This window comes from Enoplosus armatus, chromosome 19 (assembly GCF_043641665.1).
Source record: "Enoplosus armatus isolate fEnoArm2 chromosome 19, fEnoArm2.hap1, whole genome shotgun sequence".
In the NCBI taxonomy this organism is placed as follows: Eukaryota; Metazoa; Chordata; class Actinopteri; order Centrarchiformes; family Enoplosidae; genus Enoplosus; species Enoplosus armatus.
Genome location: NC_092198.1, coordinates 944,667 through 960,613, shown reverse-complemented (window position 1 = coordinate 960,613; position 15,947 = coordinate 944,667). Strand labels below are relative to the sequence as shown.

General features: G+C 46.7%; 1 protein-coding gene across 2 annotated transcripts; it reads left to right on the top strand.

The window, feature by feature from the left end:
* Positions 1–69: 69 nt before the first annotated feature.
* On the top strand, positions 70–5,848 carry LOC139302448 (transcription factor E2F6-like). Of its 2 annotated transcripts, none has more exons than XM_070926146.1 (9): positions 70–256; positions 904–1,170; positions 1,362–1,408; positions 1,616–1,671; positions 2,203–2,389; positions 3,945–4,100; positions 4,364–4,478; positions 4,746–4,920; positions 5,281–5,848. In XM_070926146.1, exons 1-9 carry the CDS (start codon positions 140–142, stop codon positions 5,316–5,318), a joined length of 1,158 nt encoding a protein of 385 aa, XP_070782247.1. In that variant the 5' UTR covers positions 70–139; the 3' UTR covers positions 5,319–5,848. The 2 variants fall into 2 exon arrangements, with proteins under 2 accessions (XP_070782247.1, XP_070782246.1); XM_070926145.1 differs by having other exon boundaries at positions 4,746–5,014.
* The last annotated feature ends 10,099 nt before the right edge of the window (positions 5,849–15,947 follow it).

Sequence of the window (15,947 nt, the reverse complement as noted above, 5' to 3'; positions counted from 1 at the left end):
CTGATCTGTTTCCGGTCTGAGAAACGACATAAACAAACCGCACGCTTGTGTTCCTCCTGTTGGTCTGAAGCCTAACGGATGTAAACCGGCTCGGATGTGCTGTTAGCCCGGCTTGCCCGGGGGAGGGCAGACGCTGAGCATGGTGAAGTGTTTCGTCTCCGGGTGTCCGAATCGCATGGTGAGCGTTAACCGGGGGATCTTCAACCGACAACCAAAGAGGTTCTTCAACTTCCCCAAAGACCCGGCTCGGGTCAAGGTACGGACCTCTGACACTAACCGGTGCTAAGATGCTGTTCTCTGGGTATGTGAATATCAGGTGTCCGGTCCTAGTTTGTCCTTCTTTCCACCGGCTAACGATGCTAATAGGAACTGCCCAGAAGGACTAGCTAGCTGCTACACCGAACATCGGCATGTGTTAGCCTAGCCTCGTCCCGGAGAAGTCCCGGAGAAGTCCCGGATGGTCTCCATAGAAACGCTCAGGGAGGATAATTACCAACAGTGTTTCCTCTAGAAAAAGTAAATATAGTGTGAAACACTCTCATTAAGAGCATAAAGACTTGAATGAATGAATATGAGTTAAAACTAAGACACGGATCGATGATGCATCACAGTGACGTCATCACCGCGTCCTGCAGGTTCCCTCCAGGTGTTCTTCAGTCCAGTGAGCCCCCCCCCCACACACACACACACGCACACACACACTTTGGGCTCTGAGAACTTGAGATGTGCATTTTTCACTGTTTTCTGACGTTTTATAAACTGAAAGGTCACTGATGGATAACAGCCCGAGTCCGGACTGAGAGCTGATATGGAGGTGCGACGTGAAATAAGAGCTGCAGCTAATGATTCGTCATTATCGGACTATTATTCCGATCGATCAGTAACCCTGATGACGTTGTTCAGGTTTGGCTGGCAGCGCTGAGGGAGACGGACAAGCAGGATTCCACCGAGGAGCATCTAATCTGTGAAGACCACTTCCTGCCGCAGGACGTCTCCACCAGCGGGGTCACCGGTGATGCTATTCCCATCATGCCCCCGTACCTGGACGGGCCGCTGGCCCTGATCAGCCCCTGGGGAGCCGAGTCCTCCGAGGAAGAGGAGCAGTGGGCCGCTGGAGGCTGTGAGGATGGTGATGATGAAGGTGGAGATGATGCTCCTCCTGCACAGCAGGTCTGGTCTGTTTTTCTACATTACATGTTCTCTTGTGATGTAGAAGTTATGTCCTCCCTGTAGAACCGTCTGCTCTGTGCACATCATGGAGAAGCTAAAAGAAGATGTTTTATCCCTTCAGGTGTAATATGTAAAAAAGAAAAGTAAACCACCAGCTTTGACCTGTTCTGCTCTCTATTTCTATTTTCCAGGATCCAGGTGGAGGTTTGGAAAATCCTCCAGAGACTGAGAAGACCAGGTAACAAATGTCTCAGCTGCTGGTTTTAATATTTTATCAAGAATCTGTAAAAGGGGCCGTTTACCAACCAGCAGCCTCTCACAGTTTAAATTAAATGTAGTTTTCTTTAAATTGTTTTTTACTTTGTTCAGGTATTATTTTCCAGGCGTTTTGGGTCACCTGATGTGTCCCCTGCACAGCTTTTATTGTTTGTCTTTTTCTGTCCAGTGCTGCGCTACAACAGAAGAAACCATCGATCCAGTCCAAGAAAGTTCCCCGACAGGGTGAGTCCTGCTCTCATTCAAACTCTGGAAACCCTGATTTAAGAGAATATTTTTTTATTACTCGAGTACTTAAAGTTCCCTCAGAGTGCTCGATCAGTTTCCCTTTTTGTTCACTGACTGATTTGTTTTGTTTTGTTTGGAGATGCGACAGTTAGTTGAGTTTTTTCTCTGTTTTATTTCTCAGTAAACTGAATATCTTCAGCTGTTTGTTCTCTCTTGTAAGAAACATGCAGCTTACGATTATTTCATCATCTATTCATCTGCTGATTATTTAGATTAATGGCTTCATCTATTAAATGTCAGAATAGTGAAAATTGTCTGAAGCCCACTGACCAACCAGCAGTCCAAAGATTCAGTTTACTGCCACAGAAGAAGAAAACCAGCAAAGCTTCACGTTTGGGACGCGTTACACAGACACTTTAACACTGAAGAAGAAGAGGACACCGATCCCTCATCATTTGATCCAGTAATCATTTAGATTATTTGTTCTAGAACATGAGACATATTTTTTTTTAATGGTGTCATGTTCAGACATGTCTCTGGGGCTCCTGACTCAGCGTTTCCTGGACCTGCTGCTGGCGGCTCCAGGCGGCTCTCTGGACCTCAGACAGGTGGCCTCGAGTCTGCAGACCCACAAACGGCGAGTCTACGACATCACCAACATCCTGGACGGCATCGACCTGATCCAGAAGGAGTCGGTGAACAGGATCAAGTGGACGTGAGTCCTGAAAAGATTTTTTACTCGCTGGCTGTTCTCTTTAACTCTCTGTGACTCTCTGGCTGTTCTCTGTAACTCTCTGGCTGTTCCCTGTGACTCTGGCTGTTCTCTGTAACTCTCTGTGACTCTCTGGCTGTTCCATGTGACTCTCTGGCTGTTCTCTTTAACTCTCTGGCTGTTCCCTGTGACTCTCTGGCTGTTCCCTGTGACTCTCTGTAACTCTCTGGCTGTTCTCTGTGGCTCTCTGTTACTCTCTGGCTGTTCTCTGTGACTCTCTGTGACTCTGGCTGTTCTCTGTAACTCTCTGTGACTCTCTGGCTGTCCCCTGTGACTCTCTGGCTGTCCTCTGTGACTCTCTGGCTGTTCCCTGTGACTCTCTGGCTGTTCCCTGTGACTCTCTGTAACTCTCTGGCTGTTCTCTTTAACTCTCTGGCTGTCCTCTGTGACTCTCTGGCTGTTCTCTTTAACTCTCTGGCTGTCCTCTTTAACTCTCTGGCTGTCCCCTGTGACTCTCTGGCTGTCCCCTGTGACTCTCTGGCTGTCCCCTGTGACTCTCTGGCTGTTCTCTGTGACTCTCTGGCTGTTCTCTGTGACTCTCTGGCTGTTCTCTGTGACTCTCTGGCTGTTCTCTGTGACTCTCTGTGACTCTCTGGCTGTCCCCTGTTACTCTCTGGCTGTTCTCTGTAACTCTCTGGCTGTTCCCTGTGACTCTCTGGCTGTTCCCTGTGACTCTGGCTGTTCTCTGTGACTCTGGCTGTTCTCTGTGACTCTCTGGCTGTTCTCTGTGACTCTCTGGCTGTCCCCTGTGACTCTCTGGCTGTCCTCTGTGACTCTCTGGCTGTTCCCTGTGACTCTCTGGCTGTTCTCTGTGACTCTCTGTAACTCTCTGGCTGTTCTCTTTAACTCTCTGGCTGTCCCCTGTGACTCTCTGGCTGTCCCCTGTGACTCTCTGGCTGTTCCCTGTGACTCTCTAGCTGTTCTCTGTGACTCTCTGGCTGTTCTCTGTGACTCTCTGTAACTCTCTGACTGTCCTCTGTGACTCTCTGTAACTCTCTGGCTGTCCTCTGTGACTCTCTGGCTGTTCTCTTTAACTCTCTGGCTGTCCTCTCTGGCTGTCCTCTGTGACTCTCTGGCTGTCCCCTGTGACTCTCTGGCTGTCCTCTGTGACTCTCTGGCTGTTCTCTTTAACTCCCTGGCTGTCCCCTGTGACTCTCTGGCTGTCCCCTGTGACTCTCTGGCTGTCCCCTGTGACTCTCTGGCTGTTCTCTGTAACTCTCTGGCTGTCCTCTGTAACTCTCTGGCTGTCCTCTGTGACTCTCTGTAACTCTCTGGCTGTTCTGTAACTCTCTGGCTGTTCTCTTTAACTCCCTGGCTGTTCTCTTTAACTCCCTGGCTGTTCCCTGTGACTCTCTGGCTGTTCTCTGTGACTCTCTGGCTGTCCCCTGTGACTCTCTGGCTGTCCCCTGTGACTCTCTGGCTGTTCTCTGTGACTCTCTGGCTGTCCCCTGTGACTCTCTGGCTGTTCCCTTTAACTCTCTGGCTGTTCTCTGTGCAGAGGACGGTGTCCGATCTCCAGCTTTCTGTGGAAGGACCAGCAGAAGCTCCAGAGAGAGCTGGGGAACCTGCAGCTGGTGGAGGACACGCTGGACGGCCTCATCAAAAGCTGCGCCCAGCAGCTCTTCGACATGACCGACGACGTGGAGAACTCTGCATATCCTTTTCACAGAGACTTTAAATATGACAAACATAAAAAGGCTTTGTGTTTGTCTGTCCTGGATTCCAGCTGCATTTATCTTGTTACTGTTTCAGCTCGGAGAATAATAATGTGTAACGTTGCATTAAGTAAAACAAGGCAGCAGAAACAGATAGAGCCAGGATGTCTAACAGTATTTTAAAAAACAAGGAAGTGAGTCAAATACATTGTTGTGAATGTTGATATAAAACTGAAGTAGGCTTTCTTTAACGTTTTTGTACGTCTGCCTACGTGACCCACGAGGACGTCGGCCGGCTCCGAGTCTTCCAGGAGCAGACGGTGGTCGTCGTCAAAGCTCCGGAGGAAACTAAACTGGAGATTCCTGCACCCACAGAGGTAAACAGACAGATTATCATTTCTAATGCAGTTAGAATCAGAGGATTTGCTGGTTTTCTGTTTCATGCGAGTTCAAACTGGACCTCTTTGTGTTTTGGACTGTTGGTTGGACAAAACAAGACATTTGATGTCAACAAGGACTCATCAGTAACAGTAGCCGTTAGCTGCTGCTCTAATTACAACACGGACTTATTGAAAGTCTTTTCTCTTGCACTTGATAAAATCACATGGTGGACAGAGTTAAAGTGTCTGTGTGTGTTGACGCAGGACAGCGTCCAGGTCCACCTGAAGGCGGGGAGGGGTCCCATCATGGTGGTGACCTGTGAGGTGGAGTCAGGAGACGCCGCGACCTCTGACCCCAGAGAGAACAGCAGCTTCTTTTTACCTCTGGAGGAGAGCCGGATCAGGAGGAGCCCGACTGACAGACAGACACCTGCAACAGGTCTGGTGTCAGTCTCTTGTGTTGCTGTACAGACTCATATCGTCTCTGTCACATATACATCACTGCAGCCAGGAGAGAAGTTTAACCACTAGAGGTCAGCAAAGACAAGAATTTCAAGGTGTTAAGTTTCTCTTTCAGAACCTGTAATTAACCGGCCAATCAGATGCTCTTCCCCTGTTCATTATTTTATGTCATTAGGCCCGCCTCTTACCTTTTTAAGAATCTGATTGGCCTGAAACCACATGAGACCTGAGACCGCATACCAAATGCATTTATGATGACATGACGAACGAGCCGATGCGATGTGTCAGCGACCAGCTCCAATCTGATTTCTCATTGTTGTCGTCGTTGCTGCTGCAGAGTCTTCAGGTCCTCAGAGTGCCGTGCAGACTGCGTAGCCACCAGCCGACCACCAGGAGGCACCAGCTGTCCTCGGGGATCAGACGCGAACCCGGAGACACGACGAGAAGCCGGATTAGATCGTCTGCAGGTACTGACAGGTCGCACAGAGAGTCAGATACACAACAGGTCCTGCATCAGATTTCTACTGACTGTCAGGTCACATGTCAGTGTCAGCTGATATCTCCTCAAATCAGCTGCGACACAAACGCCAACATCATCAGTCCAAAACAATTCCAACAAGAGATCAAATGTGAAAACACTGTTTATGGATCATTTTCATTTGCACCAATAAAACATGTTGAAGTCGATCCTCCTGAAACGTCCCGTCGGCCTGCTGAGACGTGAAATCATGAAAACGATGAAGGTGAGGATGACGACGGTCGACCTGGACTTATTTTTGTATGTGATGAAGAGGAGTGGCTTTATATTCATCATCATGTCCTCACTGACGATTGCTGTAAAATATTTTATTGTTTTTTGTTTTGTCAAAGATGATGTGATAAATAAAACATGAACTTGTATCAGACGGGGGATTATTATTATTATTATCATTATTATTATTATTATTATTATTATTATTATTCTGATTCCTTGTTGTCAGCCGGCGCCCTGAAGGTTGCCGGTTTGAATCCTTGAAGCAGCGGCCGATGAAAGTGTGACACATCCTGGTTTCAAAGTGTCCTTGATTAAGACACAGAACTGATCCCACTGCAGACCCCCCCTTGGGGACTCCAGCTCAGCCAATGGGAAGAGAGCAGGAAGTCTTCCGCTGCCTTACTTCAGTAGAAGTATGTGAGTATAAACAGGAAAAGGTACTTTTGTACTTTATTTCAGTTTCCAATAATTTCCCATTAAATAACAATTTAGATTTCTTTGGGACCAGAAATTAATATTCTTTATTTCTACAATGCAAATACTTTTTTTTGTCTTGTTTTCTGACACCAGAGGGTGAATAATAATAATAATAATAATAATAATAATGATAGCTTTCAAGTTCTCTTTTCTGCAGCTCTGGGTTCATTCGTACTGAAGGTGAATAGCTCGCAGGTTTGTTCTGACGTTCACTCTGATTGTTGGCACATCTTGTTTCTGTTGTAATGAGCCTGTGTGTTGGTTCTTAATTATTATTATTATTATTAGTGTACCTTCCTTGTATCTCCTTTTTGTTCCAATTAAACAGCTATTGTAATGTCCAGGTGCAGCAGGCAGGGGGCAGCAGAGGACTGTAAGTCTCTGTCTAAGACTTTAATGATATTGATGCAGCAGAAGCAACTTATTAGTTATAATAATTATTATTATTGTTATTATATATTTGGTCCAGAAGGGCAGTCCATCCACAGAGGACTCTGGTCTCAGCAAATTCTTAACCTGTAAAATAACTATTAAATGTTAAATCAAATGTAGTGAAAAGAACAATATTTCACTCCAAAACAAAGTGAAATAGAAGTATAAAGTAGCATAAAAGTGAAAAACTCAAGTAAAGTACCGGAATATTTTACTCAGATACAGTACTTGAGTAAATGCAAATCCTCGTCCTGTTGCTGGTCCTGGTCCAGCTGAAGGACCCCGCCCTCCTGCTGTCAGGACGGGAAACACGAGACTCAAACACAACGTGAACGCAGCAGAAGACAAAAGTCCTGATGAGAAACTTTTTAAAGGCAGGAATCAGCTGCAGGTGAGTCTGTCTCTCTGTCTGTCTCTCTGTCTGCCTGTCTGTCCCTCTCTCTCTCTCTCTGTCTGTCCGTCCTTCCGTCCTCTGCTGTTTAAGTTACAGAGTGTTTGTCCAGGTGGAAGACGGACGGCATGATGCCTTCACTGTTTCATTAGCTCATGATCATGTGTGGACTGAACTCTTCATGTTAACCCTCCTGTGCTGTCCTGGTCTTCGGGTGTCTGTGGTCCTCCTGATGACCCTCTAATACTCCTGCTCCTGTAATGTGAGGTCCAGTAGTATGTTCTTACACTGCTGTGTGTAGAGACAGAGTTTCTGTCTGTCGGCAGACTGAAGCTGGTTACACAACATGAACAGAGAGGTGACATGTTCTCCGTCAGCCTCCAGCTGCAGGACGGCTGAATGAAGGAGAAGCTTCCTGCCTGGATTTAAACTTTCCTTGTAGACGTGTAGCAGCACTTCAGAGTGTCTGCCACTAGTTGTAAATAACCGGAGGACGATGGACCCTGCTCTGAAGGTTCAGCCGTCTGTCAAAATCCAAGCTAATATGTCAGCGTGGTTGATCAGGTGCATCAGCAGCTGGGATCGAAGCGTTTGTAGGACGGGGACCAGAAGTCCCTCGTTTTCTTTGTGATCTGCCGTCTCTATGGCAACACGTTGTTGTTCTCCAGAGGATGAACCCTTCACATTTGAATGACATGCTCTTTCCTGTAGCGCCACCTTCAGGACAAACTTTATTATGTTTAGCTGGTCTAAGAACAGATCAGTCATCAGGAAGTCTCTACGGGAAGCTAGCAGCAATGTTAGCAAACTGCTTCAGTCACAGCAAGAAACTGAGCATGAAGTCCAGCAGCTGTGTCTCCGTTAGGGGAAACCCTGTTTAATGAGCCCCAGCAGGCCCTGTGGAGGCTTTGTTGTTGTGGTGTGTGTGTGTGGGGGGGGGGGGGGTCACATTGTGGGGAGGTGCCTTCATTATGGGGACAAAATGCAAGTCCCCATAACGTTAGTCATTCAGACTTAGTCTAAGGTTAGGTTTAGGCAGGCTGTGGTTAGTTTACGTCTCCAGAGGATTCATGTAAGTCAATATGATGTCCCCACAAGTGATGGAAACGTGTGTGTGTGTGTGTGTGTGAGAGTGTGTGAGTGTGTAAAGAGCACATTAAAAGCTAAGTGGATTCCTGCAGAGCCCCAAAAACCTCCTGGGAGGACAGTTGAAGACCAGAACCCCCAACACACACACACACACCGTTTTAGGGCGGAACAGAGAGGCTGAGTTTAGAAAGGTGGTTGAACTGGACCCCCTGTGGTGTATTTTGGAACGTAAAACGAAATAACTCCTGAAGCAGTGTATGTTTCTGCTCTTCTCACCAGTTTCTGATTGGTTCGTGTTGTCAGGTGAGCAGCTCAGGTGAAACGCTGCTCGTCTGTTTAATATTCAGAGGAAACTGAAGCTAAAGGCTTTCTTTGATTCTGATGTCATCAGAGCGCGCCGACACTAATCGCAGACTGAAGGACTCTCCTCCGGCTGTATCCTGTTGACTGATGCTGGATATTCTGTAGAGCTGGAACAGATTCACTCATCGATCAAGTTATTGATCAAGCAAAACTTTCCTACATCTTCTGCTTCCTGCTTTTCAGATGTGAGGATTTGCTGAATATCTGTCAGTTAGTTTCCAGTCCTGCTTAGCATCACTTTCATTTCTATGAAAATCAAAAGTAACTGCAGAGAGACGAACGGTTCAGAGCACATTCAAGATTTTCATGACATCAAACCCCGTTTCGTCGTAGTCATTCAGCTCCTGTTCTTCGGTCTGTGTAGCTGTTTTTGTTGTTACTGGTGACATCTGGATGAACATACAGCTGTTTTCCACTGCAGGAACTAAACAAATGTAACATGGATCTTTTCTTTCCATGCTTCTTCTCCAGCTGAGGACGAGTTCCTGGAACTAGATTTGTTTGAACTTCTGCTTCAGTATGAAGCTGCACAAGCAGTCTGTTTAAAAAGGATCAGTTTCACGCTTGTTGGACAAAATGAATGCATGACGTCGTACGCTTGTTGTGGTTTACTCTTTGGTTATTTCTGCTGTTATATGAATGTTCTTAAACACACTTAGAGGTCATAGAAAAAAGACAGTAATGGTTAATAGACGTGCAACGGGTTCAAGTGGGTTGGGAGCCAACATCGCTTGGTTTTAAGGGGTCACATGGTCCAAATGGTTGGAAACCAGAAGTCCAGCAACAGCAGCTCCACACAGACAGTGAAACACTGAAGGTGAACAAACATGATTGAGGTGAAAGATCTTCAGCCTGGAAAGAAGGAAATCAGTTTAGTTTTAACATAAAGGAGGCTTCAGTGATCAATAACAGAAACAGCTCAGTGATCGGGGGGGGGAGGGGGACATGTGGAGACCACAGATCCTCTCCGATCAACAATAGAAAGTGACGCTCCGTCAGCCGAGCGCTCGGTGCTGCTCTCCATATGTCGGCTCACAGTTAAACAGCATGTTAATGAATCCAGCTCGTTAGTCTCTGCTGTGTGCTAACGAGCTGCTCTGGAGTCAGTTTACAGTCTCAACATCAGATCTGTGACGGAGACCACAAACGGGAGGAAACGGAATTCAATGCTTTTCAAGACTTTTCGAGACCTGCAGACGTTAGCTGGTTTCGGTGTGGGGGGAGGCTTATTTTGCTCGAACCAATCAGCAGTTGACTTTTTCATGTCGATCAAAGAAAACTTGATTTTAGAGTCGTCATTTCAACCTGAACAGCCGCCGACTGCTCGTCCACACTTCACCATTTTCTGTCGTCACAGGAAGATGACGTCCCCGTTTCTCATTTCCTGCGTTTCTACGCCACCTAACCTCGTGGATTAACGGGGCTAATACAAAACATTAATGGCCACGCTACACTTTGATTCAGCTCCTTCGTGAACGTCCCGTCTCCACAGCTGAATCCTGTCGGCTCAGCCGGCTAACGTTATCTGGGCGGGCTGGCAGAGTGAGCTACGGTTGACGGTACAATCCCACTTTTAGCTCATTTAAAGTTTGGCTGGAGTCAGTGGGCCAAGCAGGTTCATCCTACATACGCAGGCCTGTTTTCAGTGCATGATCGCAGTTAAGCTAAATGGGATGTGTCCCACATTTATAAACTGACAGCCAGAGCATGTTGTGGGTGATTGTTTTATTACTTGTTGTGTCAGCTGCTGAAAATAGAAAAATGATAATTGATATAAGATGCTTGAATATAATCACCTGACTGTGGGGACTGTTTGATGATACGTTCATTTTTAAGAAGACAAAGTGGGGAACCATAACTCTGCTCCCCCTGATCGAGTAATGGGGACACGTTTGTCCGTTTATAGTTTGTCTTTTCGAGTCAGTCAGGACTCAAAGTGAGTGAAAGCTTGAAAATTAGTAAAACAAACACACACACACACACACACACACACACACACACACACACACACACACACACACACACACACACAGAGTGGATGTGTGTTTCCTCTCGTCACAGTGGGCAGGCAGCCCAGCATGGCCGCCGCCGCCACCGCTGCAGCAGCAGAAGAAGAAGAAGAAGAAGGGCCTCAGTGTTCAGCTGGAATGTGCGGTGGATTTTCTGCCTAATTAACCTCCATGTTGTCGTGCGAGACCGCCGCTTTCTGCGCGATGGAGAGAGGCGATAGGCTCGGCCGCCCTGTTCTGTCTTTAAGCCGTCTGATCCGACGACGAAGAGGCTTTGTTTGTCTTCGAGGCACGAGGCCGAGCTGATGGACCTGACTCAGCAGAGCTGGACTCAGCTTCTGGCTCATAAACCTCATTAGTTTTATTATTATTATTACCAGACTGGAGGTTAAACTGGCCCTTTGAAATTCTTTTTACACTCAGATTCACGAGACTGTAATAAGCCTCAGATTGTAGATCAACAGTGTCAGAAGGTCAAAGGTCGCTGCTTTCTGCTTAAAGGAAATATATGATATATGATATTTGATGTCTGATTATGATTGTTGAGCTCAATATTTCATCTCTCAGCACTTTAGATCCAACAAATGTGAAGTGCTGCTAGCGTCCTCTAGAGGCTGCAGTGGTCATTACAGCCACGTTCCTCCAGTGTGAGTCTTCTATGATTCATACCAGGATTCTTCTAGAAGACTGAGATCACCACCACACCAACACTGTTTACGCCGTATTCACGTGATGGAGAGGCTCGAGGGTTTGCAGTGAGTCTTGTTGTCTCTCAGCAGCCTCTACTGGTATCACCAACTTCCTGTTGTCTCCAGCTGGTACCTGCAGCGCCGGCACAGCTCCGTCTAGTTTCTAAGACCTGTTGGTGTCCATACTTTATATTTTGGAGTGAAGAGGTGATTGTTTTGCTCGGAGTCCGTCAGCCGTTGTTTGACTCTGCAGACTGGGTTCAGACTCACGTGCAGGGGAATTAAAGCCTCTTTGAGCTCCACAGTCCACAACGTCAGCACAGGAAGTGGACGGAGCTGTGGACCAGCATACCTGAACCCAGGTTTAACAAGGCCAACTCTGTTCTTGGCAAAACCCACTGCTGTTTCTTTTTTTCCCACTTTGTGGTTTGGACAGGGTTGTTGTGGACTCAGCTGAGCTTCAGGCAGCACTCACTGCCGCATGTAGAGACTCCAAACACCTCCGAGTTCAGTTCAAGTGAAAATGTTTTTTAAAATGAAGCCAGAAAAAGATAACGACAAGAGACGCAGTTAGATTCTGTAATTCAGCAATTTTCTCCAAACAAGCCGAGTAAGCGTCTAAATAATAGAGCTCACACACACACACACACACACACACACACACACACACACTCACACACACACACACACACACACACTCACACACTCACACACTCACACACTCACACACACACTCACACACACACACACACACACACACACACACACACACACACACACACACACTCACACTCTGCTTTGATTGCGCAGATGAAGGAAACTGTAAGCATCATGATAATGAGGTTTATTTGGTGCCTGCAGCTGTAATTTCAGAAGTCGTCTGCATACTAGTATGCTGTTTTAGTTAGTATACTAAAATATCAACATACTTAACCATTTTATACTAACGAGGTGACGTCAGACGTTCATCAAGCTGTGATTTTGAACGTCTTTCTGAAGATTGATGACTTATTTTAGTTCTTCAGGATCTTCAGGCTGAGAGACAGACAGAGAGAGAGAGACAGGCAGGCAGACAGACAGAGAGACAGACAGAGAGACGTGTCCCTTCGTAGAGTCATTCTGCTGGCATGTCTAGAAACATCTCAGTAACTTAGTCCACATCTACAGGACTTTCAGTCTGTTCCTTTAAAGAGTGACTGGAAACTGGCTATGAATCTGTGACTGGACCTGGACCTGGACCTGGACCTGGACCTGGACGTGTTGTGTGTTTGTTTCAGCTCGACTCGTCTGTCACTGTGTTACGTCACCCTGCTGCTGATCTCAGAGCAGCTTCCAACAACCAACCAGGATCAGTGTTTCCCTCCACAGCTGCTTCCAATTACTCCCATAATGCTCGCTCTCTCTTTCCCCCCCCCCGGTGTGTAGTCGTTAATGTGTGTGAAAATGAAAAGACACATTCAGCTTCAGAACAGACAGACAGTGTTGACGACATCCCTGAACCCTTCAGATCGTCCTGATAGATGAAATATCAACAGATAACATTTAAAACATTTTATTCTCATATTTCTACTAAATGAAGGTCAGCTGGACTGAAACGTTCATCACTTTTCTTCTTTGTCAGATCTCTATTTTAGGAAGTTTGACTCCTCACTGAAGACTTTGTCCCCTGTGTGTAAATGTCTTTCTAGTTTTTCATAAAAAGGCTCATGTGGAGTCTGAGGAGCTCCTCCGCAAACTAAAGTGGATTTGTTCACATTGGAAAACGACAGTTATCCCGTCTCCCACATCCTGGGCACATCGTCCTCCGTCTGTACTTCCATCGCTCCCTCCAGCTTCGACTCCTCAGGGAAAATCTCTCCTGATACGTTGCGGTTTGTATTTCCACTGCATTAGTGCGGCGTGTTGTCGTCCCGCTGGCTCTGTTCAGGGAGTTTTTCCGTTGTTGCTCACTGGGTTTCGGTACACTTGAAGCTGACTGGTGAAGCTCCCGGACGGATTTGGCTCTGGTTCACAAATCAGCTCTGCAGTGGAAAAACCAAAAGATGCCGATACTGAGATGTAGAGAGTATTTATTATTCTGACTGTGGTGTGAGTTTCCAATAAATACCAGAACAGCAGAGACCAGCAGAAAAGGACTGGTGGTCTTCTCTGTCAGGGAGGTCACTGTGCTTCACTGTGACTGACTTCTATAATGACCAACAAACTATTTAACGTGGATCAGACTCTTCATACGTTCAGTCCTGATACAGATTCAACAGACTGAGTCGGTGCGTCTCCGTCTCATTGGTCCAGTTTGGATCTGATGCATCATTGGTTCAGAGAAGTCGAACTCAGAGACTCAAAGCGTCGCGTGGATGTCGACAGAAGGTGAGAACGAGTCGCTTGAAGTGACGTCGGATGTTTAGATCTCCAGACAGAGCGCCGCCATGTTTGTTCCACCCTCTCTCTCTCTGTGTCTTCATTTCTGACTCCAGTCGTCATTGTTTTCCGGCCTCGTGTTGTGTAATACGAAGAGAGAGAGAGAGTTTGTTCTGAGCGTCCTGTGGTTTCTGGTGACTCTCGCCCTCTCGGTGTTGAGAGCAGCTCTTATGTAAGACGACAGCTGAGTTTCAACAACAAGTGAAACTAGAGTCTGTGTGAAAGGAAAGAAATCAATCTAAAAACTGATGATTTGGAAAATGGATCATGTGATTTTGTAGATGAGGATCTGAAACATGAAAGTCCAGATGTGACTGTGTTCCAGCTGTGCTTCCTCGTGTCTGACAGTGACAGCAGGACAGGAAGTGTGTGACGGGATGTTTGACCCTTCAGAGGCGTTGGTGCATCAAACGCAGCTCAGAGGAAAACAGCATGTCCTGTGTGTGTGTGTGTGTGTGTGTGTGTGTTGTTGACGTCATGTTGTTTACAACCAGGGTGGGAAATTCCTGCTCCAGCAGCCAGATGTTGCAGCAGTTTGTCTCCAGGACGGGTCGTCTGGAAGTCCTGATCTGAACCCCCGATCAGAAAATAGAAAAGCTGCTGTTGTACAAATGTCCTTTAACAAGTGGACGTCAGTCACATCAGTTACGAAAACATTTTATTTCCTGGTTTTAAGATGAATGAAGTACGGTGATGCACTTTTCTTGTTTTACTGAATGTTGTAAATATCTGTTGTAAGAACTGAGTCGAAAAGACAAAAATGTCATTTGGTTTTGTCAGTAGTTGGCACTGCCCCCTCCCGGAGAAGGTCCTGGTCTGTGTGGGTTTCCTCCCACAGTACAAAGACTGCTGTTAACTGACGCCTCTCCAGCTGTTTCACACCGAACCTGTTGGGTTCTTGATGGCTGGTGTGAAAGCTGTCAGTCGTACTGAACTGGTTCAAAGCCGTGTGTGTGTGTGTGTGTGTGTGTGTGTGTGTGTGTGTGTGTGTGTGTGTGTGTGTGTGTGTGTGTGTGTGTGTGTGTGTGTGTGTGTGTGTGTGTGTGTGTGTGTGTGTGTGTGTGTGTGTGTGTGTTCATGTTCATCCCTTTTAGCTCTGCATGGATAATCAGCAGCCTACATCTCAGATCTCCTCAGTCCACGTTCTGCATCCAGACCCCTCAGATCCCGATCAGTTCCTCCTCATTACTCTGACTGACCGAGCTGGACTCCACCAGCTAACAGGACAGAATACCTGTCCTCCAGGTGTCTTTGGTCCAACACCTGCTCCATTCAGACTCGGTGATGAGCCGCCATCATCTGCAAACATCTGCATTGACCCTGCCAAACAGCCGGCTCAGCAGAATTCCTGTCGTCCTCTCTGGTGTCCATCAGAGTCGGAGGTGTTTTCTCAGCCTCAGTCCGGCTGCTCGGTCCCATCAGGATCATTTCCACGACTCTGCTCGGCCGCTCGGCCCACAAACAACAACTGCCGCACAGTTTGTCTTTGAAATACTTTGTTCACCTCAGCGACTTTCCTGTAAAAGCTTTCACATTCCTGTGAGGCTCAGCGACCTTAAAGGACCAAACCGAGCTGGTACGAACCGCCGAGAGCCGATAAACCTCAGATAAACCTAAATGCTCCTTTCTCTTCTTTGAAGGACTGAAACTCTTGAATCACATTTTCAGGACAACAAGAGAAACATTGTTCTCAGCTGAATGATCCAAACGGCACAGAAGACGAGACAGACAGAAGGAAGGTGGAGACGGAGGACAGAAGGACCTTTCCTTTAAACTACTGCTTCAGTTGTGGTTGTAACTGTGTTAAAGAAATGTTCCAGACCTTCTCAAGACAAACTGTCTGCACTCAGAGTGCAGGTCAGGGCTGTGACGCTTCCTGATCTATCAGATATGACCACGTGTGACGTCCAGTGAAACAATGTCCTGCAGAGCAAACAAAGTTCTTTTCTATAGACAGACCACTGATAAATATACAGCTGCCTTTGTTGGGTCCAGAACAGGACCATAACTCGGAGTTTTCTTAGTGCATATAAGGTGGAAACAGTTATAATATTTCATGATTTGGCATTTTTGACCATTTTCACTATTTTCACTGTAAAAGCACAAATTATAAACTTGAAAATCTTTTCTGTGACTGAAACAACAAACAGCAGTTTTCAGTTTGTTTGAGCTCCTTCAGCCTCAGTTTACTCTGTGGTCGGACTCCAGTTCTGGTCTAACCGCTGAATCCTGCTAATTCCTGTGTTTACGTGTGTGTGTGTGTGTGTGTGTGTGTGTGTGTGTGTGTGTGTGAGTGTGAGTGTGAGTGTGAGCTGCAGGCCAACACCAACCTGAAAAAGACAAACTGCCGCCTGAGAGCTCAGCAGGTGAACAGGAGCTCCA

Bases quoted from the DNA above. Each gene is read 5' to 3' on its own strand.
- LOC139302448 (XM_070926145.1), top strand. From the start codon at position 140: ATGGTGAAGTGTTTCGTCTCCGGGTGTCCGAATCGCATGGTGAGCGTT. The intron at 1,409-1,615 runs GTAACAAATGTC...TTTTCTGTCCAG, and splicing joins CCAGAGACTGAGAAGACCAG to TGCTGCGCTACAACAGAAGA. The intron at 1,672-2,202 runs GTGAGTCCTGCT...TGTCATGTTCAG, and splicing joins CAAGAAAGTTCCCCGACAGG to ACATGTCTCTGGGGCTCCTG.